The following is a 23,279-nucleotide window of genomic DNA, read 5'->3' as shown; positions in this document are numbered from 1 at the left end:
TGTCAAACAGAACTTTCCCTGACGATAAACATTTCCAATATGGTAAGTGCTAGCCACATGTGGCCATACACTTTTAACAAATTTATATTTACATGGAAATGCACACATGAGGCTAGTGACTACATTTTATACAGTACCACCCTATTCCAAGTCCTTCTAAAAAGAAATGTTTCTTTTCCTTCTAAAAGTAAGGGATCATGAAATCAAGAATCATTGGAATGATAACAAACCATGCTAGATAATACTTTGTATTTCATTAAACTAAGAAGTAACATAATTACATTATTTCCTCACTGTTTAAGATCTCATGCCTACATTTCCTTCATGTGATAATTAGGCTAATTTCACAGGATGATACAGTAAGTGAACTGACTTTATTTTCATCTTGGGTAATAGGAGCAAGGCTTTTATATTTATTTGATTATGTGACCAGTCCCCAGTTAGGACTGTCAACATTTACTGTCTGCTACTTGAGATAACAGCACACAGCAATTTGCGTCTCAGCCAGTGATCAGCTGGGGGAGCGTGGGCAGTGAAGGCTCAGCAGAGAGCACAGGCTCTAGTGAACACTGCTTTCTGAACTCACCACATCCTCCCCCTTCACTGACAACCTCATCTGCTTCACCCCATCCGACAAGTGGTCAGACTGAAACACTTGAGGGAGGCACTAAGCCCATGACGATGAGAAAGATGGTGAGGAGACAACACTCCCAGGACCAGAAGAGTGGCCAACAGGGAGTGTCTGTGTGGCAGGCACAGCTAAGGACTTGTTACTTGTCTTTGCTAACCCAAAACACTCTTGGGTCATTCTTGGTCACAAGTTGAAATATAGAAAAGAAAGACACTTAGCATGAGTAATTTTTGGCAGAACTTACTTTCTCTAAAACAAAGAGACTTTTAGCAGAACTTACTTTTTCTAAAAAGACTCCCTACCCGTGGCCTTGAGGCTGGGTTTCCAGGCTGTGGCCTTGGAGAGTTCCACAAGGTTGCAGATGTTCCCAGAATGTTTCTCCCTGAATTAACCTTATAGATAAACATTGTAAGAGAGCTTGTTTCACTGCTGTGTTTTACTGTTAGGCTTCCTCTCCTCCCCATTCCCCAATCAGTATGTAATTTTGTCTTTAAAAGATAGCCCCAAACTATTTTCGGGGTTGCATGATTTGGACAACTTAGGTCTCTGTGTTGTCACCGGCTTTAAATAAAGACTCCTTAATTTGGCTACTTAATAGTGTGGCAGAAAATGTCTGTTTCTCGCTGTTCCAATACAACAAAGTGAACCTGAGCCTTCTGCTGGGGACTGACTTGTCCGAACAATGAGCAGTATCTTTATACCAGGTTATGAGAACCAGACATGCTCACTGGCCCAGGGCAGCAGGAACCACAATATTCTCCTGGGTGAAAACAGGGAAGGATGGTGTCATAGGACAAATGCCAAATCAAATGTTGACTGTCACCTGCTTTTCTTAGCAACTTACCAAGAGTGCGTCTGACTGGGAATTTAATCAAAGGAAGACCTACTTCCCAAAGCCACAACTACTTTTTGTCATTTTGTGAGCAAAAATGAAGCAAAACTCTCCTGAAGATATGAATATAGCGGATTTTACACTTAGACCTTTCAACTTGCTTTTAAAAAGTAACACTTTATTAATTAGATCAATATATCTATTCTTTCCCACTTGAAGCCTCAGAGTGCCAGTGTTGAGAATGAGCCAGTCTGTGTAGGATGTGGGCTTGCTGGTAGGAAGTCACACCCAGCAACCAGAATGCTTTATAACTCTGGCCAGTTTATTTTAATGACAACACAGTCAATGTGGGAGGAAACAAAATACACTCGCAATAAAAATATATTTATGGGGCAGTCTCAGGCCCTTGGATTTAGCTAGATGATCACCCTAATTTACAAGCATTCCTTTCTCACCTATTTTTTATGATGTGCACATGCGGTCAAAAGAAACTGAACCCAAAGAGAAAAAGTCGAGGGACCTAGACTAGACCTAGGAGGATGCCAACATTTGAAAACTCGGAGTCACTCCCTTTTTCATAAAGGAAAATGTGAAAAATTCCTCTTTAGCAATATACTTAACCTCTTCAGCTCTCCATACTCAAACTCATCTCTCCACAAATGCACAGGTCATTCTCTCCTGTCATCTCAATGGTTCTTACCAGGGGCAATTCTGTCCCCCGGATCTCCTTTGGTAATGTGCGAGACATTTTTGCTTGTTACGCCTGGGCAGGGAGACTGCTGGCATGTAGTGGGTGGAGGCCAGGGTGCCATGCAACATCCTACAGTGCACAGGACGGTTCCTAGCAACACAGAACGACCCACCGCCGTCAGCAATGTCGTCTGGAGATCAGAGCCTGCAGAGATGCGGATGGTAAGGGGTATTCCAGCAGGGGAGGAGATGCCAGACATTTCTGTGAAGACCGTCTGCTGCCTCACTTCATCTGGTGAGTGAGTGCCCCGCAGAACGTGCACTTGACAAGCTGGCCAGCTAGCAGTAACTGCAATTTGTGACTTGAGAAAGAATATTCCGGAGTGTGGAGCTGGTGTTCTGAACTGCTGCTTATCATTAATAGGCAACTTCCCGAATGTTCAGATCCACATTGAACATTGTGGCAGTGTTGGATCAAACTTAATAAAAAATATGGCTGCTAACAAGAAACGATAAAGAGCAGCTTCCAAAGTATTGGAAACTGGGATACCTCCCTTGTCCTATTTCTTCATGGCATCATTTAAACATGTTAAAACTGGTCAAGAAAAGGACTTTACCAATCTTACTCTAGTGTCCAATCACCACGTGCTAGGCCTGACCTGTGATGTCTCAGTGGAAAAGGCTGGACCTGGAATGCTGAGGTCGCCAGTTCAAAACCCCGGGTCAGGGCACATATAGGAAGCAACTGCTTCCCACTCCTCCCCACCCCCACCTCCTTTTCTCTCTCTCTCTCTCCTCTCAAAAAAAAACCAAAAAACTTACCACGTAGTGCACTGTAGACTTACATGTGTTACATGTCAATTATAGCTCAATAAAGCTGGAGCAAAAAGAATTGCCCACATTTATTTTATAGGATGAACAGAGAAACAAGTAGTTAATTATCACAGTTCTTAAGGCATGGAAACCCACTCTGGAGTGCCATGGACGTCCTATCTCCAAATCCTTAAAACATGCGTGACTGTTAGGAAACACCAAGCCTCCTGTATCCTGTAAGGCAGCAGTGTACTCACAGGCTCGGTTCCGGGTTTTGTAAGTGCAGGTGTAGAGGCTGCAGGGCCTCACTGGCGGGGACCTCGGAATCGGAATCGGGAATCTTCTCCACAGCGATTTGCATGGAGAGACTTGAAGAATCGTCCTTAGGCTGCTCATCCCCACCATCTTTAACTTTGCAAAGAACTTGCAGGAACCTAATTACCCAGAGGCAGGAGGAGAGAGGAGGAAAAGCTGTCAATAGTAGAGACTGAGGATCACCAGGACTCCTCCTAAGTAGCACAACCACATTCAGACGGTGCACAGCCTTGGGATGAGGAAGGCCCAGGTGACAGTCCATAGTTCATCCACTCCTGTTTCCCACATTTGTTGGTCACTTCATTGGCAGGGTCTGGATGACTGCCTCAGGCGCCCTTCCCTACTTACCGTGGGGATTGGAAAATGATTCTCTTTAACCACAAGAATGAAAAGACTTTACAGACAGTTTCTTAAAATTAATAAGATAGTCATTTTCTGAAAAGCAAAGAGTGCAGCATGGCATGTACATGTAGGAAGTGAGCAAAGATTAAAGCTCCCCCCAAGCAGCCTGAATAAGAAAATCAATCTGTATTTGTACTGTTTAAAAACAACAACCTAAGGTACATCCTGCCAAAAGAGTTAGGGGTGGTTTTGAAATCTAAGCTTACACATAAAATGTGACTGCCAAGTTTAACAGTAACACGATTTCCCTTGGCTAATGGAGGAAATGCAGAAGGTTCATCTCGGCCTAATCTACAAGTAGATTCAATACAAAGATTCATTTATGACTGCACTGATGACCTCCCTACCTCTCACATGTTCATAGTTGAGTCTCAGAAGATGATGGTTTATAAGGTATTCACTATAGTGTCCTGAAAGGATAGTAATGTTAACTCTGAGTGCTTCTTCCCTACTCTCTGCCCAATATTGCTTCATCCAATTTTCTTGAAAACTCTTATTCCTGTACCAAGTAAGCAAGCAATGTCAAAACTGAAAACAAACAAAAACTTTTTTTCTTGATTATACCTTCACTCCACTATCGATTACAAAGTGTTTAGAGTGATTACTTGAGATGCATTCAAACAACTGTCCTGTACACTATTTTAGCATCAGTGAGTATGGTTTAGATTCACGGCTGGTAGCTCTAGCCCTGTAGACCTCTCAGCCTCATGTCCAATTCACACTCCTGCCTGCACACCAGCCCCATGGATTTTGGTTCTTCCAACTCCTGATGCTCCCACTAGCCTCAGGGTTTATGCATATACTCCTCCTCCCCTGGACCACTCTCACCCCCTCAGTGCCTGGTTATGCACCCTTTGATGATCACATCCCACTTTGTCACAACCTAGGAGCCTGCCTTGACTGTGGTATATTTGGTGAGCCCAGGGCCCTCTTCTCTTGGTCACAGTGCTGATCCCAGTTGAATTAAACATGTCATCAGAAATGTAACTTGTGACACCATTTATCTCTGCCTCTTTCACAGGTGGGTCTCTTGGGGACACACTGCTTAGCACAGGGGTCGAGAACCTTTTTGGCTGACAGAGCCATGAATGCCACATATTTTAAAATGTAATTCCGTAAGAGCCATACAACAACCCGTGTATGTTACACATTATCCAATAAACATTTGGTGTTGTCCCGGAGGACAGCTGTGATTGACTCCAGCCACCCGCAACCATGAACATGAGCAGTAGGAAATGAATGGATTGTAATACATGAGAATGTTTTATATTTTTAATGTTATTATTTTTTTTTATTAAAGATTTGCTGTGAGCCAGATGCAGCCATCAAAAGAGCCACATCTGGCTCACGAGCCAGAGGTTCCTGACCCCTGGCTTAGCACATGATGGCTACCTGATCATCTGAGTAGGTGCAGAAGACCTTAATCCTCATTTCAGGAACTGAGAACACTGAAGTGACTGCTGGAATGTTGTCATATTAAGGTTAAGGATTTTTCCTTTTACTACTTGTCATCATCACCCATTTGCAGGTTTAGTTATACATTGGAAATACTTTTAAACATTTGTCTTTTAAGAGGAAGGTCTCATATCCTTACATATAAAACATGAAGGGCCCCCAAAGTTCTGCCTGATCTGAAAGAGGAACCTATCCAAATATGAACCTAACCTGGTCTCACAGGGATGGGAATTCTGCCAGTACTGATTTTCATGTAACATTTATTGTCATTTCATTTGTCCCATGCACTATGTTGGGTGCTCCATGCAAAGAGGAAGAAGACATGAACTCTAGCTTCCAGGTATGCATTGTCTCCTCTTAGGAGCATCTTGAAATGCACATTCATGGGAAGGGAAGCACACTCCAATCCAGTTCTCAGCAGGTGTTCGTGCCTCCTCAGGTCCTGCCTTCAGCCTGTTGGAGGCCTCTGAACAGTTTGGCAACACCAGGGGAGGGCAGATACCAAAAGGCATATTAAGAGAAATTGAGAACCACTAAAGACAGGTCATTTATGTACTTGAATTTAATTATTCGTATCGTCTTTCCAAGAAGAGAGATCTTAAAAAACCACATTAGGATCCCCAGTGATGCAGAGAAAGGAGGCACCCATTCTGATTTCACCCGCCCCTCTTCATGGACCTCACTGCTATTAACTGGCTGTGAACTAACTAGCTCTTTCACCCTGCAGTGTGGCCCCTGACTCCCCAGTGCTGAGCTACAGGGGAGAAGGCTAGACCCAAGGGAAAGGTGAGGTGTTAATTCCCATTATTACCTTGAGAGGAACAACTGAGGGCTCCAGGCAGATCTCTTTTTAATTAGCTATTCATCCACGTGCCTGGACAAGTATTGTAGAATGCGGTGTGGCAAGAAGCCAGCCTTTCAGCCTCTGTGCTGTTATCTGCAACATTTTGCAAATGAACAAACACACTTGACCTCAGGGAGTGGAAATGCTCATCACCACATGAAATGAGATTGGTAGGATGTTCTTGAACCCTAAGGCTCCTCACTTGTAAGCCTGAATCCTCACCTGGGGTCTTCAGGACAGTGACACCTAAATTATGTCTTCATGGACAAAAGGGGTCGTAAATTCTGAATCAACTTAAAATCACTTTTGTTCAGTATAGCTTTCTGTGTATTTGTATGTATGTAATTTTGGAGGAAGCAGGTATATTAAAATGTACCTTAATTCTGTTCTTCTTTGTATTGACCTCCATTTCTGAATGAAAGCAATAATGAGTGACTGTCTCATCCAAAACACTGTGCTGAGTAAAAATGAAAAAGTCATGTTTTCTCACCACTTCCACAAGCTCATTATTTATAAGAAAAAATTATTTAAACAAACAACTTCTCTTTTGTTTTTAGTTACCTTTTTTTATTTTTCTTAAGTGAGAAGCAGGGAGACAGAGAGACAGACTCCCGCATGCACCCGACCAGGATCCACCTGGCATGCCCACTGGGGGTGATGCTCTGCCCATCTGGGGTGTTGCTCCATTGCAACCAGAGCCATTCTAGCACCTGAGGTGGAGGCCATGTAGCTTTCTTCAGCACCCGGGCCAACTTTGCTCCAATGGAGCCTTGGCTGCGGGAGGGGAATATAAAGATAGAGAAAAAGGAGAGGGAGAAGGGTGGAGAAGCAGATGGTCACTTCTCCTGTGTGCCCTGGCTGGGAATTAAACCCGGGACTTCCACACGCCAGGCTGACACTCTACCGTTGAGCCAACCAGCCAGGACCTACCTTTTTTATTGTAGTAAAATATACATAATATCATTTTCAAATTTTAAGTAGAATTAAATGCATTCACAATGTGTGTACCCATCACCAGTAGCTATACCCAAAATTTTTCATCATCCCCTATATAAACTCTACCCATTAAAAGGTAACTCCTCATTCCTCCTGATCCCCCAAGCCCCTACTCTAATTTCTGCCTTTATGTATTTGCCTATTGTACATACTTCGTATAAGTGGAATTATATAATATTTTCCCCTCTGAGAATTGTTTATTTCACTTAATATAATTAAACAAAAACCTTTTAAATCAAAGCCAGATGTGATAACAGCCCTGGTATAATAAGAACAGAGGACACAGGCTCTGAGCTTCAGAAGAGGGTGAGATGTGAACCATGTTTCATAACAGAGAGACTATTTTAACAGGAGGGGCAGAGACAGAGAGATGGACAGGGGTATTATCAGCGATGATGAGGATATTGGTGGAAGGCAGGGTGTTTATGAGCCAAGGCCATAGAGGACAGTTGAGGTTGGAACAGGCAGAACTTTGGGTTTATTCGGTGACCAATCCCAGTGTCAGGGGGAGGAGGGCAAACATTTGGAAAAGGACTCCTTTCTTGCTTACAATCTAGATAAAAGAAAGACTTAGTAATATCCTGGAGTACGATGCCAATACAAGGTATACTCAACAGAAGGAAACTGCTGTTCTGTCCTGAAAAGAGAATGTTATGATAAGACAAGGTCAATAGCACGCCTGACCACCATGCGAGTTGTACAAATGAGTGGGCATACTCTTGACCCTGGACAAGGGACCATGTGAGGGTCTGAGACCTGTTACCATGGTGCCCAGAGCATACTGGGTAACTGATTCTTGGTCTAGCTCCAGAGCCATCAAGAGAACCCTGTGGCAAGGCTGAGCTGGCACAGCAATCTGGAGTTGACCTCCAAAACTGTGACCATGCCTTGAGGACTGCTCTGTGATCATGCTGTCTGTGCACAATGCCAAAGCTGACTGCTAATGCCACCTCATCTAGAGTAAGTGTCTCTTATACACTTCTAGACCAGCTCTCTAGAACTAGAAAGACACAAAAGCTTGATATCAACCTTACCTTCTAGTCCAGGGATAGTCAACCTTTTTATACCTACTGCCCACTTTTGTTTCTCTGTTAGTAAAATTTTCTAACCGCCCACTGGTTCCACAGTAATGCTGATTCATAAAGTAGGGAAGTAACTTTACTTTATAAAATTTATAAAGCAGAGTTACAACAAGTTAAAGCATATAATAATAATTACTTATCAAGTACTTTATGTCGGATTTTCGCTAAGTTTGGCAGAATCAATCTTTATAAAACAACTTACTATATAGTTAAATCTTTTTATTTATACTTTGGTTGCTCCACTACCGCCCACCATGAAAGCGGGAACACCCACTAGTGCACGGCAGGGACCAGGTTGACTACCACTGTTCTAGGTTGTCTCCTCCACAAAGCCCACCAAGTAATAGGCTGCATGTAGTGATCTGGAAGTGTTAACTTCCATTTTTCTCTTAAGAATACTGCTGATGTCACTGTAGGAGGCACTGACTCTGAAGATTACTTTGTGTATTTGACAAACAAAACAAAACAAAATCTTGTTACAAAAAGCCAATTGTATCTGAACTTCTCATAATCTGAACACCATAATTAAGGTGTCGTCCAACCAGATACACAGGGGACATGGTGGAAGGTAAAGATTGGGAGGCTTTCAGGCAGTATCCCATGTGCACAAGAGGAAGCACTGATGGTTTCTGATGTCCTTCAGCCCAGTGCAGGATGGATGGGCGTGGGCAAGGACTGGAGCCAGGAAACTTAGCAACAAGATGAATCCTTCAACCACCCTTCATCGAACCCATCCCCCTTATATTCTTCCATTCATCAAGACATCAATTAAATGTATAATGCCAGACACCATTCTAGGATCAACGGGGCAATAAAACAAAGTCTCTACCCTTGTGAAACCTACATTCTAGTAGGACGAGACGGACAATAAATAATTTAATATATTAGTCAGTTGTAGAGACAATGAAATTAAAATATTTTCAGTGAAAAGTAAGGCAGGATAAGGTGAATTTGAAATGCCACTGGGAAAGAAGTGTTGGATTTTAAATAAATTGTTCGGGGAAGGCCTTATTGAGAAGGTAAAAATTGAACAAAAGATTGAAGGAAGTGAAGGAATTCATTATCAGGCTACCAGGAGGAAGGACATTCCAGGCAGAAGGAATTGCCTGTGCAAAGACTCTTAAGTGAAGGAACTAATCAAGTGGCTATCTAGAGGAAGGGCATATATATACATATATATGCATATATATGTGTGTCTCTGTGTGTGTATAATGTGCTATATATGTATGTATGTATATATACATATATATATAAGTAAAATAGTTTGAGGCTCTGAGATGGGAGTGTGTCTGGCACACAGAAGGGATAATAAGGAGATCAACAGATCAACAGGGCAGGATTGGAGTGAACCAGGAAGATGAGGTTGAGAGGTAATGGACACCACATCAAATAGCTGTCTAGGCCAGTGAAAGGTTCTTTCTCTAACTCGGGTTTCTCAACCTCAGCGTTGTGGACATTTTTGACCAGGTAACTCTTTTGGAGGGAGCCGTCCTATGCATTGCGGGAAGTTTAGCAGCGTCCCTGGTCTTACCCACCAGATGCCAGTGGCACGCTTCCTCCAGCCGTGACAGTCAAAAGCATCTCCGGACATTGCAGATGTCCCTCGGAGAAGGGGGGTCACCTCTCATTGGGAACTACTGCTCTAAGCAATATAGGGACACAGTGAAGTTTCTGGAGCAGAGAGGGACATAATCTGATTTATATATTTAAGAGATCATTCAGGGTGCCCTACTGGAAATTGACTGGGATGGGAGGCAGGAAAGAAGCAGGGAGACCATTCAGGATAATCCAGGGGCTGCAATGAAGAATGTCGCAGTGGAGGTGGTGAGAAGTGGTTGGGTGTTGGCTCCATCTTGGATATATAGCCCGTAAGATGTGCAAGAGAGGAGTCAAGGATGACTGGATGATTCTTGGCCTAAGTAACTGGAAGAACGAAGTTGCCATGAACTGAGATGAAGACAATAGTGTGTGGAACAGGTTTTGGGTGGGGAGTCAGTAGCTCAGAGTCGGGCCTGTGGAGTATGAAATGAAATTCCAATAATCCCAGTGGAGAATATGAAGCACTGAACTGGACAGGGACAGTAGAGATGGAGAAGGCACTTTGCATTCAAGAGACGGCCATGTTGGGAAAAAACCAAAACACAGGGTTTGCACTCAACTGGAGGACAGGAAAGGGAAGGAGTTGAAGAAGCAGAAGCTTAGAGATTTCACAGCTGGAGGACGCTGGTGTTAGAACGAGGATGAATCCCTGACCAGAGAAACAGAACCTGGCACAAGGTGCAGGTCGGAAGGGAAAGACGGCACCCCTCATCTAATTATACATCGGAGTTGAGGTCCAAGGTACAGCTGGGAGGAAGAGTCTAGGAGAGTTGGCAATGCAGCTGTGGTGCTCAGGAGAGATTATGAGGCTAGAGAGAGAAGAAACCCCACCCCCTGCCGAGAATAAGTGGTGTACACAGGGAGATGGAGAAAATAGAGTGATTAAGGAGGTCAAGATATGGCGAAGGAACAACCAGTCAAAGGCAATCAAGGAAGGAATGGAGCATGGAAGGTCAGGGGAGGAGGGTTCCAGGAAAATCCAAATAAGCAGAAACTCAGTTTAGGTACGGCTGGGGTACTATACCTGTAACAATACATGAGATAATTTATACTCAAGCCTAAAGCCAATTCCCTCTGTTAGATGAAAACTTATAGAGTTGGTTGTTTAAACTTACCTAGGATCTCATAAAACCCAGAAATAATGTTTAGTTATAAAACATAATATATAACAATGAAGTGCTACCATACATTACTGGCTATCACAAAAAATTTGTCCTTACTTAAGTTTGTCCTTAAAGATGAGGCCATTAACATAAAAATAAAAGGTCAAAGTGAGAAGTAACAAGCATTTATCTGAGATTCAAAAGAATAGCTATTCAGAAAGTACTGACTCAGGCAGAAATTCAAATAGTGTTCTGATTAGGAGGTGCAGGCAGTTTTTATGAGATAAGGAAAAGGGAGTAAGTGTAGGAATAGAAGGAACTTCTATGGGTGTTAAGGAAGAAATTTCTATATATGCAGATAAGCTAACATCGATGCTAATTTTAAAGAAAGTTTCATTTTTAGTCATATAGTCATGTCTACTTTCTTATGGGTTTTGCAAACAGATGTTTGGGATACAATGCCACAGGCCCAGTCCGAAGGTTATTTGCCCAGTTTCAACAATGCAGAGGTTTGAGGAGTAAGACTTGTAAGGTAGTTCCCTTGCAGTGGCAGCTCCAACTTCATTTTGAAGTGGCTCCGTTCATATTAAGTTTTACAGAACCATGGGGTTGGGTGGGACCCAGGAGGGCTAAGTTTTCTGTACTATATGACTTTTCTATCTCTATTTATATATGTCTTTGGATTTGATTTTAGTAACATGTCCATTATCTGCTGTTTTGCAGACTTAGAAATGTGTGAAAAAGTAAAGATTCTGAAAGCCTTGAAAGAATCATTCAGAGATCATGTATTTATTAAATGACAAACAGTTTGAACTCTGCCTGATTGAACCATTTATACATATGCAAAACAGACAGCAAAAAAGTACCTACTAAAGGTTATCATTACATTGAAAAAATTCCTTGATTCTTATCAGATTGACCCTTCATTTTCTTACCTCCAGATTTAGAAAGGAAACCAGCCTGTTGCAATTCTCTGAATTTTAAGTAGAGGGTTTGTTTCTATGTTTTGACTGAGAAAGCTCATCTTCCTCCTCTCACCCACTTCTTTTCTGAGAGTATGAGTCTAATCCGGGGTTGCCAAAGGTTTCAAAACATTTCTAGTAACTGCTTAGTGTGCTGCAACTAACTGCCCAAGTGCAACCTATCCTACTTCCATCAGATTTATAAAATATTCATTCACGTTCACTCATTCATTCACAATCACTCAGTCTTGACTGCATTCCAACTTGTGAGCCTTGACATTCTCTCCCCTGGCTCCAGGGAGGTGTGCACAGGCACAGAGAATGGTGCCTTTGTTGCTCTTGGTCTTTTGGTGAATTTCAGTCCTGGTACTGATGTAAAAATTACCTGAGTAAAGGAGGAAGGCCCTACATAGCTGAAGGTTCCCCATTTCCAACATATCCAAGACCAGTGACCTTTCTGAGGGATGTATAGGGGCAGATGAAGGATAGGTCTGATGCAGCTTCCCTCACCCGATCAATCTGGTTACTCCCTTCCACATTCCAACAAGATTTTTAATGAAGAGTAAAGAGGACCAGATTGATCAATGAATGAAATCGGGGAAGCAGAAAACAATGTGGGTTTCAGTGGCTGGGAGAGAACAAGTTCTACCCAAATGAAGGTGTACACATTAACTTTTTGTACCTCTCAAACTTTCCCAGTTAAAATATACCTGAGAGGAGGGCACTTATATGAATATTAACAAGTTGCTACCGGCCTCAAGGCAGTAGCATTTAACACTGAATGCCACAAAGACTCGCAGCCATCAACATTTGTATTCGGGAGGCTCTCCTCCAATTCTGAGACAGGGCACAAAACACAAAAGCCAGAAGGAATTGCGGAATGCAGGAGGCTGAGATTTGTCCTCGCGACATAGCTGTGATGCTGATCACCAGCCTTGAATGCGGGGGGGGGGGGGGGGGGCATAGTCAGAGGAGAAGAAATACAATGCTTACTCAAGTCGGTCCCGGCTTGCCGCGCCTCGGTTTGTGGAACCGGAATCTCAGATTCGTCGTCTTTATCCCTGTGTCCAGCTATGTACACAGCAGCTTGGACTTTCTTGAGTTACTCACATCCAACCAGTCCTGACAACACTCCCTCCTAAGGAACTGTTTCCTCACACCCTCTACAAATTCCCTGGGGCAACTGTTTTCCCGTCAAGTGCAAATAACCCTAAAGGAAGTGCCACCTGGTTGGTGACTCCCATAGGAGAAGAGGGCTGCGGAGGAAGGGGGACGGGGAGGGCGATGACCTACTAGCCTACCCGGTCCACCGGGCTCCCCGCGTGGACTCCTGCTATATATGCAAACAGCCGCCCCCGTTCCAAGACCCGACCGGGAGGTGCTGTGGTATGTGAGGAGGGACCAGCCTTCCCCAAGTCAGCCAGCCCACCCGTTAGCCCCGGCTCCACTAGGTCGGCGGCCCTTACCTGAGCGTTTACCCAAGAGCGCGAACCTTAGTCCTGGGACCGCGACTTGCAAACTTGGCCATCATAGCCCCGCCCTCTCGTCATGTACCACAGCCATGGTCACGCCCCTAGCCTCTAGGCCACGCCCCATATGACTGGTCACTCCACCTCCACGTCCTTACTTGCTGTCCTGGCCACGCCACTGCAGACAATGCTCCTTTCTGCTATTTGGCCTAGCCACATACTTCCCGCCGCAGCCACGCCCCCCTCTCCGGGTCACACCCCTGAGCTGGGCCGGGGCCGCTCCTCCACCTTAATTACGTCCCTGCGCTCCCTCCCGCTCCGCCCAGCTCCTGGCCCTCTCTCCTCTTGGGCGGGACTTGGTCGCAGGAATTCGATGTCGCGTGAGCGGCCCCCCAACTTGTCTCTAGAGAACCCCTCCGGGGCCGTACTACTGAGCGCCGGCGTCATTTTGTCGGGTGAAGTCAAACTGCGGACTTAAGAGCTTCGTCTGAAATATGACTTTCCTCAGGTTTTTCCCATTTCCAAACACCTGAAAGCAGGTGGCTCCGAAGGGAAACGCAAACACTGGACAGGGCATGCAGCAGTGTTCCTTCCCGCTAATTTTCACGTCCACTTCACTCGAGTTTCTTCGAGCCAGTTTCCACGTCCTCTGAACTCGGATTGAGAACCGGTGTTCCTCCTAGTCCCCCAAGCAGATGAGTGGATTAAACAGAACTCTTGTATTTCTTGGTCTCCTCCAGAAGTACTTCCCTAGGCATCCAGTGAGCTCTTGCTGTCTAGGGCTTGTCGAGACAACACTCTTGAACTGAAACTGATTGCAGCCCTGCGTGCGCTCAGCTCGGAGATTGCTTTGCTAGCTTTACTCTCTCCATTGACAACTCTGGTTCCACAACAAAAATGGGACAAGGTTATAACCAGCTTTTCTACACTTGTACAGAAATCTCTGGTTTGTCCATTTCAATCATATTTATTGAGTACATGATTCCCCTGACCAATAAGCTCAAGGAGCTTACAGTCTGAAGTTATCCCAACTTGGGTTTAGATGTGACAATTACGACAAGAATATTAGAGAAGATGTGGAAAAGGATTTGGGAATCACAGGATTTCTTGAATTGATTAGAAGGAATGCTTTTGGGTAGCGAGCAGGAAACCACTTTTATAGGGCTTAGTACACTTCTTTAAACAATAAATTCTCAGTAACTCTTCATTGAATATTTACCCTTTTCACATATGTAGAAAGGTAACATTTCTCCCCTTCCTAGCAGTACAATTTGCTATTTTTATTTCTTTATAAGTCAACAATAACATTTTTATGATAGCATATTTACTTTTTTTCTTTCCACCCACCACTGCATTTCTGGCTTGAAGATAGTGAGAATATTCAAAATATTGCTCTAGAAGGAACACAGAGAGCCTGACCTGTGGTGATGCAATGGAAAACTGAGGTCACTGGTTCAAAACCCCAGGCTTGCCTGGTCAACGCACATATGGGAGTTGATGCTTCCTGCTCCTCCCCCCTTCTCTCTCTCTCTTTCTCTTCCTTCTCTAAAATGAATAAATAAAATCTTTTTTTCTTAAAAAAAAGAAAGAACACAGAGAAAAGAGTAAGTTTCAATAGAATACCCTGACCCCAAGAAACTTGACTCATTATAAAATGTTTCAAATATCAGTTATTTTTGGCTGAAAATTTAATTCACAGAAATTGATCCAAATACAGCCTAGAAAAATGACTGAGTTGATTTTTATACATTTAGTTCTACTGCATCTTCTTCCACAAATGATTTGAAGCAGCTTACTAAAATATAGACATTACTAGATAAAAGAAATAATTGAAGGAGCCAAGGAAAGGGGGAGCCAAGGAAGGAGAATAATGTAGCTAATGATAAGATTAGCATTTAAGTATGCAGGCCACCTGACCAGGCGGTGGCACAGTGGATAGAGCATTGGACTGGGATGCAGAGGACCCAGGTTCAAGACCCCGAGGTCACCAACTTGAGCGCAGGCTCATCTGGTTTGAGCAAAGCTCACCAGCTTGTACCCAAGGTCGCTGGCCCGAGCAAGGGGTTACTCAGTCTGCTGAAGGCCCGTAGTCAAGGCACATATGAGAGAGCAATCAATGAACAACTAAGGCATCACAATGAAAAACTGATGATTGATGCTTCTCATCTCTCTCCGTTCCTGTCTGTCTGTCCCTATCTCTGACTCTCTCTGTCTCTGTAAAAAAAAATATGCAGGCCATCAGATCCAAAACAGTTTTTTAAGGTGGGCCAGAGATTTTTTAAACAATTTTAAAATTTTTTCAATAACAATTGACATACAATATTACATTACTTCCAGGTGTACAACATAGTAATTAGATATTTATATAACTTATGAATTGATTACCCTGCTAAGTCTAGTAACCATGATATCCTTGTTCCCTCCATTTACAATAATGGATCCAGAGAAATAAAAAATTGAAGAGGTTTATAACTGGCTTTCTTCCCTGTCCAGAAATTTCTAAATGGGCACTTCTGGGGGAAATGCTCTCTCAATTAGCCATTCAATTTTTCATTCATTTAAACCTTCTTTATCAAGTACTATATTCCAGTGACAAATAAGACAAGCCTCAAGGAGCTTACGGCCTGAACTTGCCCCAACTTGGGTTTTGATACAACAAGAAATGAATAGAAGGGAAGGTGCGTTAAGGGGGCTGATAGATGGAAATGGACTAGATAATGGTAAAATTAATTTGTATATCAGGACTCACAAAATGGAGGCTGCCCCAGTGGCCCAACCCATGTCAAATCTAAACCTAGGTCAGTATTCACTTACAGGACACACCTGTCAAAGGAACCTAACACACACCAATCACAATTGTCCAAGTCAGCTCTAGGTGGCTCACCTTATCCTAGAAAATAGAGCCTGCTTACCTTACAAGGAAATCCCTGACCTCCTAGCCCCTTGATGGTGAACCTATGATATGCGTGTCAGTACTGACACACGTAGCCATTTTCGATGACACGTGGCCACATGCGGCCACATACCAGAGAAGTATGGGGCCACATGCTGAGAAGGACGTTTCATCCTTGGCTCATGCACAGCCAGGTGCAGTAGCCAAGGATAAAACATTTGCTGTAGTGTAGACACTCTGTGCCGGAGGTCTGCAGGCCAAAACAACAGAACTCTGGCACAGAGTGTCTAGTTCTGGGACTTCCGGTTAGGCCGTTAGGGGATCTTTGACCTCACTTCCAGCCGGCGGAGCATGAAGCAGAAGAATGCCGTGGGAGACACATCTCTGGGGGCCCTGTGATCGCCATTACCAGCAACCACACAACCACAGCAACCATCATCCAATCTACTGTTCTGGGGTGTCATGGATTTCTAAATGACCATCATTACTGAGATAAGTGAGGGGGAAGCTGGGACAGGTGAGGGCCTGTGCTATGGGTGCCGTTTCCCACCATTAGAAATAGCGGCAGCCATCTTAATTTACATAAGATGCAACTTGCAGAATTTCAAGACAGCATCTGGGCTCAGGTGTTTGTTGACCTGAGGTCAAAGCTTGAGAATCTGGAAAGGTGCTGCTTGGAGAATCAAGAGGAGTGCCACTATGAACAGGAAATTTGGAGTGCCTGGGACCGATTACCAGACACTTTTAACACCTTGAAAAATATAGCAAATGGCTTTACTCACAATTTTTCCCTCTATGTACTTTTGTGAGACCTTATTCTCAGTGTTAAATAATATCAAAACCAACAAAAGAAACAGATTGACAGATGAAGTTAGTAGTGCTTGCTTGGGCTTGAAGTGTACAAAATACCAATCTTCAATTGAAGATTTAGCCAATGAAATTCAGCAACAAAAAAGGCACTAATAGGCAGGTTAGTTAAAGAATTCTCCTCCCCCTCACTTATCTTAGTTCACGGCACCCCACACAAGTTAAATAATATCAAGACCAACAAAAGAAACCGACTGACAAATGAACAAAGAAGTCACTAAGCAGGTAAGTTAAATAATTAGTTTTTGGTTTATTAAATACAGTTATATATTACAATTATACATTTTTGTTATTTGAACTATAAATATCGTGAAATTATGGGGTTTTTTCTTGAAGTGACACACCACCCGAGTTATGCTCAGTTTTTTGGCAAATTTTGACACACCAAGCTCAAAAGATTGCCCATCACTGTCCTAGCCCATCCTGCCCAGTTTCCATGTTACTTCTAATATTTTATAAAATTCACTCTTGCACAAAATTCCTCAGGAAGAGCAGGCCTCTTGCTTGTGAGGCACTGTACTCCCCCACCCATGGACTGTTTTTCCCTTCAACAAAGGACATCAAACTTGCTACTAAATTGTTTCTTTTGCTCTGTCTGAATAGCTCACTTTGTTAGAGCATCATTGTTATACACAAAGGTTGCAGATTCGATCCCTGGTCAGGGCACACACAGGAACAGATAATGTTTCTATCTCTTTCTTGCTCCCTTTCTCTTGCTCTAAAATCAATCAATGAAAAAAAAATAGTTTTGTCATCTGACAATAACTATACCTGTTCTCAATCTGATTAGTAGGAATATTTTTGACCAGAAAATAGAGGAAGCCACTTTTATAGTCCTTATTACAGCCACTTACACAATAAATTATCAACAAATCTTCATTGAATGCATGCCCCTTTAACTTGTGTAAGAGAGCTACATTTTTTCTCTCATAGTAGCAAGACTGACTACATATAATTCTTCATATGCTATCAATAAAGATTTTAAAATCACATATTAGTTCCCTTTCCTTCCTTTCCTACTCTCTACTACATTTCTGCCTTGAAGACACTGGAAACATTCACAAATGTTGTGCTAGAAGGAACACAGAGAAAAGAACACCTTTTCAACAGAACACTTTCATTAGGCTCACTCTGACCCTGAGAACTCTGCTTCATTTATATAAGATGTATTAAATATCATTTACTCCTTTCCTTAAAAATAACAGAAAATGTGACCAAGTACTTACTGTGTAAGTTATTGTGTTAATTTTTATGTAGTTAGCAATAGCTTACTTTTTCACAAACGATTTGATGCAACTTATGAAAATATAGGCAATACTGGATAAAAGACATAGTTAAAGGAATCAAGGAAAGGGAAACTAAAAAGAAAAAGAATAATGCAGCTGATGATAAGATAAACAAATAGTCACTGGATCCTGAACTTTTTCCTTGCTAACAGGGGCAGGGTTTCAGAGATTTGACTGTAAACTTTGAATGCCCATCAAAAGAGAATGACGATCATTGTAAGCTTTTCCTGTGTTCATAAAATATAAAAGCTAGGGGTTCTGTTTGATTTATTTTGAGTACAGTTTTTCTTGATTTTTAGTACCAAGAGAAATTCTGATCCCTAATAAAGGTAATGTGAGCTAAGTGGGAAATAAATGTTATAAGGAATGACCAGTTGCCCTCAATGAAAACCATTACTACAAAGGCAAAGCACAGTGCTTAAAATCGATGCTATGAATGATCCACTTTCGTGTTCAACTGAGTAGGTACACAAGTCCTGAATGGTCTGGCCAAAGCCAGGGTAGCATTCAGATTATTGTTACCTAGCATGACAAGTAGATTTCAACTTGCATTTCAATTCTGATTCATTCATAGATATAACTTTGCTGGTAAGTTTTGTGGCTGAGTCCACACTCAGAAGGAAAAAGTTTTGTGATTAACATTGCAGAAATGGGTGAGTGGCTGTGAGCAGCAACCTATCTGGCATCTCTGATTTGTAATAATAGAGGTTGTATAAAGGTCTTTACAGCCTTCCAAAAGTGACATTTCTCATTATAGGGTGTTGAGAATTATCCTATGTGGTAGAGATCACAAGGTCAGTATCACCGGCTAAAACTTCATGACAGATACTTTGAGATACTGACTCATTCATACACTTTGAGGAAGAAGGTAGTTTAAGGTTCTGTTATGAAAATGAGAGCATGTAACCAAAGTCGCCCGATGCCCCCTTAACCTCTTTATAACTGGTGTTGAGAATATTGAATCGATAGCAGCAAAATAAAGAAAAGGAAACTAGACCACCAAGTTACACCATACACAAAAATAAACCTAAAATGGAAAAAGACTTAAATGTAAGTAGCGAAATCATAAAAATCCTAAAAGAAAACATGGGCAGTAAAATCTCAGACATTTCTCATAGAAATATATTTGCCAATAAATCTCCTCAGGCCAGGAAAACATAAACAAATGGGACTACATCAAACTAAAAAGTTTTTGCACAGCATAGAAAACCATCAACAAAACAAAAAGGGAATTCATGGTATGAGAGAACATATTTGCCAATAATACATCTGATAAGGGGTTAATTTCCGAAATATATAAAGAACTTGATGCAACTCAACACCAAGAAGACAAATAATCCAATAAAAAAAATGGGCAAAAGCCTGACTGGTGGTGGCGCAGTGGATCAAGCATCGACCTGGAACGCTGAGGTCGCTGGTTCAAAACCCTGGGCTTGCCTGGTCAAGGCACATATGAGAGTTGATGCTTTCTGCTCCTCCCCCTCTTCTCTCTCTCTCTCTCTCTCTCTCTCTCTCACTCTCTCATCTATAAAATGAATAAATAAACAAACAAACAAATAAATAAATAATGGGCAAAAGACCTAAATAGACACTTCTCCAAAGAGGACATACAGATGGCCAATAGATATATGAAAAGATGCTCAATGTCCCTAATAATCAGAGAAATGCAAATCAAAACCACAATGAGATATCACCTCAAACCCATCAGAATAGCTATCATCAATAAATCAACAAATAACAAGTGCTGGACAGAATGTAGAGAAAAGGGAACACTCATGCAATGCTGGTGGAAATGCAGATTGGTACAGCCTCTGTGGAAACAAGTATAGAGTTTCATCAAAATTGAAAAATTGAACTGCCTTTTGGCCCAGCTCTCCCACTTTTGGGAACATATCTTAAGAATCCTGAAACACTAATTTGAAAGCATATATCCACCCCTATGCTCATTGCAGAATTATTTGCAATGGCCAAGATCTGGAAACAGCTCAAATACTGATCAGTAGATGAGTGGATAAAAAGACTGTGGTACATTTACACCAGGGGTAGTCAACCTTTTTATACCCACTGCCCACTTTTGTATCTCTTTTAGTATTAAAATTTTCTAACCACCCACCGGTTCCACAGTAATGGTGATTTGTAAAGTAGGGAAGTAACTTTACTTTATAAAATTTATAAAGCAGAGTTACAGCAAGTTAAAGCATATAATAATAATTACTTACCAAGTTCTTTATGTCGGATTTTCGCTAAATTTGGCAGAATAAATCTTTATAAAACAACTTACTATAGTTAAATCTATCTTTGTATTTATACTTTGGTTGCTCCGCTACCACCCACCATGAAAGCTGGAACGCCCACTAGTGGGCAGCAGGGACAAGGTTGACTACCACTGATTTACACAATGAAATACTATGTGGCTGTAAAAAAGAAGGAAATCTTACCTTTTCAATAGTATGAATGGACCTGGAAATACCGTATGATCTCACTTACATGTAGAATCTAATGAACAAAATAAACTGAAGAACAGAATAGAAACAGAGGCATGGGTACATGAAACAGACTGACAACTGTCAGAGAGGAGGGGGATTTAGGGACTGGGTGAAAGAAAGTGAAGGGATTAGCCAAAAAATAACACATAGAAATAGATAACAGTGTGGTGATAGGCAGAGGGAAGAAGGGATGGTGTCTAGGGGGAAGTAGGCAAAGGGGGAAATGGTGATGGAAAGAGACTTTGTTTGGGGCAATGGGCACACGATACAGTGTGCATATGAAGTTTTGTTGACTTATACACTTGAAATCTGTTTGGTTTTGTGGACCAATGTCACCCCAATAAATTCCATTTAAAAAAACTATGTATTTCTCCTTTTACATTGTGATTTAATATAGAATATAAATCTCTTGTATTCAAATTTCTGCATTGTATATGTTTTTATTTTGTACACAAAGACATTTTTCATCAAGTTTATTATTTTAATATGTGAAGTACTATTAAAATTTACCCTGGTTCTAAAAAAAAAGCTAGCAGAGGGGGGTAGGGGGAGGGAAGAAAGGAGAGGGGGAGGGGGAGGGGGAGGGGCACAAAGAAAACTAGATAGAAGGTGACAGAGGACAATCTGACTTTGGGTGATGGGTATGCAACATAATTGAATGACAAGATAACCTGAACATGTTTTCTTTGAATATATGTACCCTGATTTATTGATGTCACCCCATTAAAATTAATAAAAATTTATTTATTAATATAAAAGCTAGCAGAGGAAGTACATATGAGCAGAGCTAAACACTTTTGGATAAACTCCAACAGGCAGCCTATTGGGTGATTAAATACCAAAAAGTCCTACTAGATTTTTCTAGCTGCAAGAATTTTAGGCTAGAAAAACAAGCATTGTATGCCAAGAGTACAAAAATCTTTCAATGTAACACCCAAGAAACAATGTAAATATTTAAACATCTATGAGGAAATATCAGAAGATACATGGAAATCATTATGATTTATTTGTCTGTATTCACAGAATGAGACACGCAGACAGGCATACATGTGTCCCATTTAAGTGACTGCCCTTTAAATTCCCACTTTAGGGATATAATGCTGGCAAAATTGCACTCACTCAATTTGTCTAATTTCTGTTTCCAAGCAATAGTGATTGTCACCAAAGTAAAAAAGAAAAAAAGTTAGCCTGTAAAGAGTAAGTCAAAGTTCATAAAGGTTATAGCTGTTAATTAACCTACAAAATTTGATGAACCATTTGAATATCCTAGCTTAATAAGGTTTTCTCATCTTAAAATAAAGCATAACTTGGCCCTGCCAGTTGGCTCAGTGGTAGAGCGTCAGCCCAGCATGTAGATGTCCCTGTTTCGAATCCCGGTCAGGACACACTTGAGAAGCATCCATCTGCTCCAACCTTCCCCCTCTCTTTTCTCTTACTTTCTTCTCCTCCCTCAACCAAGGCTCCATTGGAACAAAGTTGGCCCGGGCACTGAGGATGGCTCCATGGCCTCCACCTCAGGTGCTAGAATGTCTTGGGCCACAACGGAGCAACACCCTAGAAGGGCAGAGCATCACCCCCTAGTGGGCATGACGGGTGGATCCCGGTCATGTGCAGGTCTGTTTCTCTGCCTCCCTCCTTCTCACTTCAGAAAAATAAATTTTAAAAAAACTGGCAGTCAGAGAAATTGCGGCCGTGAGGAGCGTAACCGACAAATCTCCCCAAAATTCCAACAAGTTCATCAACCAGAGACAGAAAAATCTATCCTTGGAGTGTATGGAAGTTTCACACACTGAAGGCGAAGGTAGGATCGAGTGAAAAATTGACTAAATATATAATTAACCCTGAAGGAAATAAGTTGGACAAAGAAACACTCTGCCTTCCTCACTAACCTGAGCAAAGGCTGCTTTCACTTGGAACTGAGAGTTGGGGGAAGCTAAGGGTGTGGAGGTAGCTAGGCTGTGGTACAGACGTTTTTCCAAGCCGAGGAAGGAGTGTGCCTGTGGTGAATCAGCCCACGCAAGCAAACGCCCGCGCCAGGAGAAGCAGCTGCCAGCGGCACATGGGGAGTGTGCCAAAGCGAACTTCCCTACGCCCGAGCTTCTCTGGGTGGGCAGGGCGCCTCACCCAGCCATTCAAGCTAACAATCAAGCTTGGGGAGGGGCCCACGGGCAGCTTGCAGTCCTTTCTGGAGCAATTCGGCGGCGGATCCAATCGCTGAAATTAGCTTAACCCACAGGCTACTCATCTCCCAACTGACCTATGTGGCTCTAATTGACAAGATCAATCTCAGTTTAGCGATCCAAGACAAGAGGCATGATATTTTTTAGTGCCTCTTGCTAAAGGGGTGGGGGCAACTTCTGATTGGCAGAGCTTTCATACTCAGGGATATACGCTAAAAAGAGGGACTTGGCAGATGTTAAGACCTGTACTGCAGGCAGCGACTAGGGCATCTTCTTCCCAGCCAAAACAGGTTACAAAGTGTGGAAAGCCTGGGGAGAGTGGTCCCACAGAGTGCTAGGCATGCTGAACAGGCCTGGAGACTCATAGAAAGTCA

General features: G+C 42.4%; 1 protein-coding gene across 3 annotated transcripts in view; it reads right to left on the bottom strand.

Annotated features, from left to right (window-relative positions):
• The window catches only part of CA5B (carbonic anhydrase 5B), a 125,489-nt gene that overhangs the window by 30,644 nt on the left and 71,566 nt on the right, over positions 1 to 23,279 (bottom strand). For 2 of the 3 annotated variants that reach the window (XM_066356244.1, XM_066356245.1), the window contains exon 2: positions 3,224 to 3,400. In XM_066356244.1, the coding sequence (XP_066212341.1) occupies positions 3,224 to 3,371 (148 nt within the window). In that variant the 5' untranslated portion in view covers positions 3,372 to 3,400. Of the gene's footprint in view, positions 1 to 3,223; positions 3,401 to 13,190; positions 13,356 to 23,279 lie in introns of those variants that run through there. The other variant, XM_066356243.1, reaches the window with a different exon arrangement.

Source organism: Saccopteryx leptura, chromosome X (assembly GCF_036850995.1).
Source record: "Saccopteryx leptura isolate mSacLep1 chromosome X, mSacLep1_pri_phased_curated, whole genome shotgun sequence".
Taxonomy (NCBI): domain Eukaryota; kingdom Metazoa; phylum Chordata; class Mammalia; order Chiroptera; family Emballonuridae; genus Saccopteryx; species Saccopteryx leptura.
Note: the sequence above shows the minus strand (reverse complement) of the source record. Positions and strands in the feature narration are given on the sequence as shown.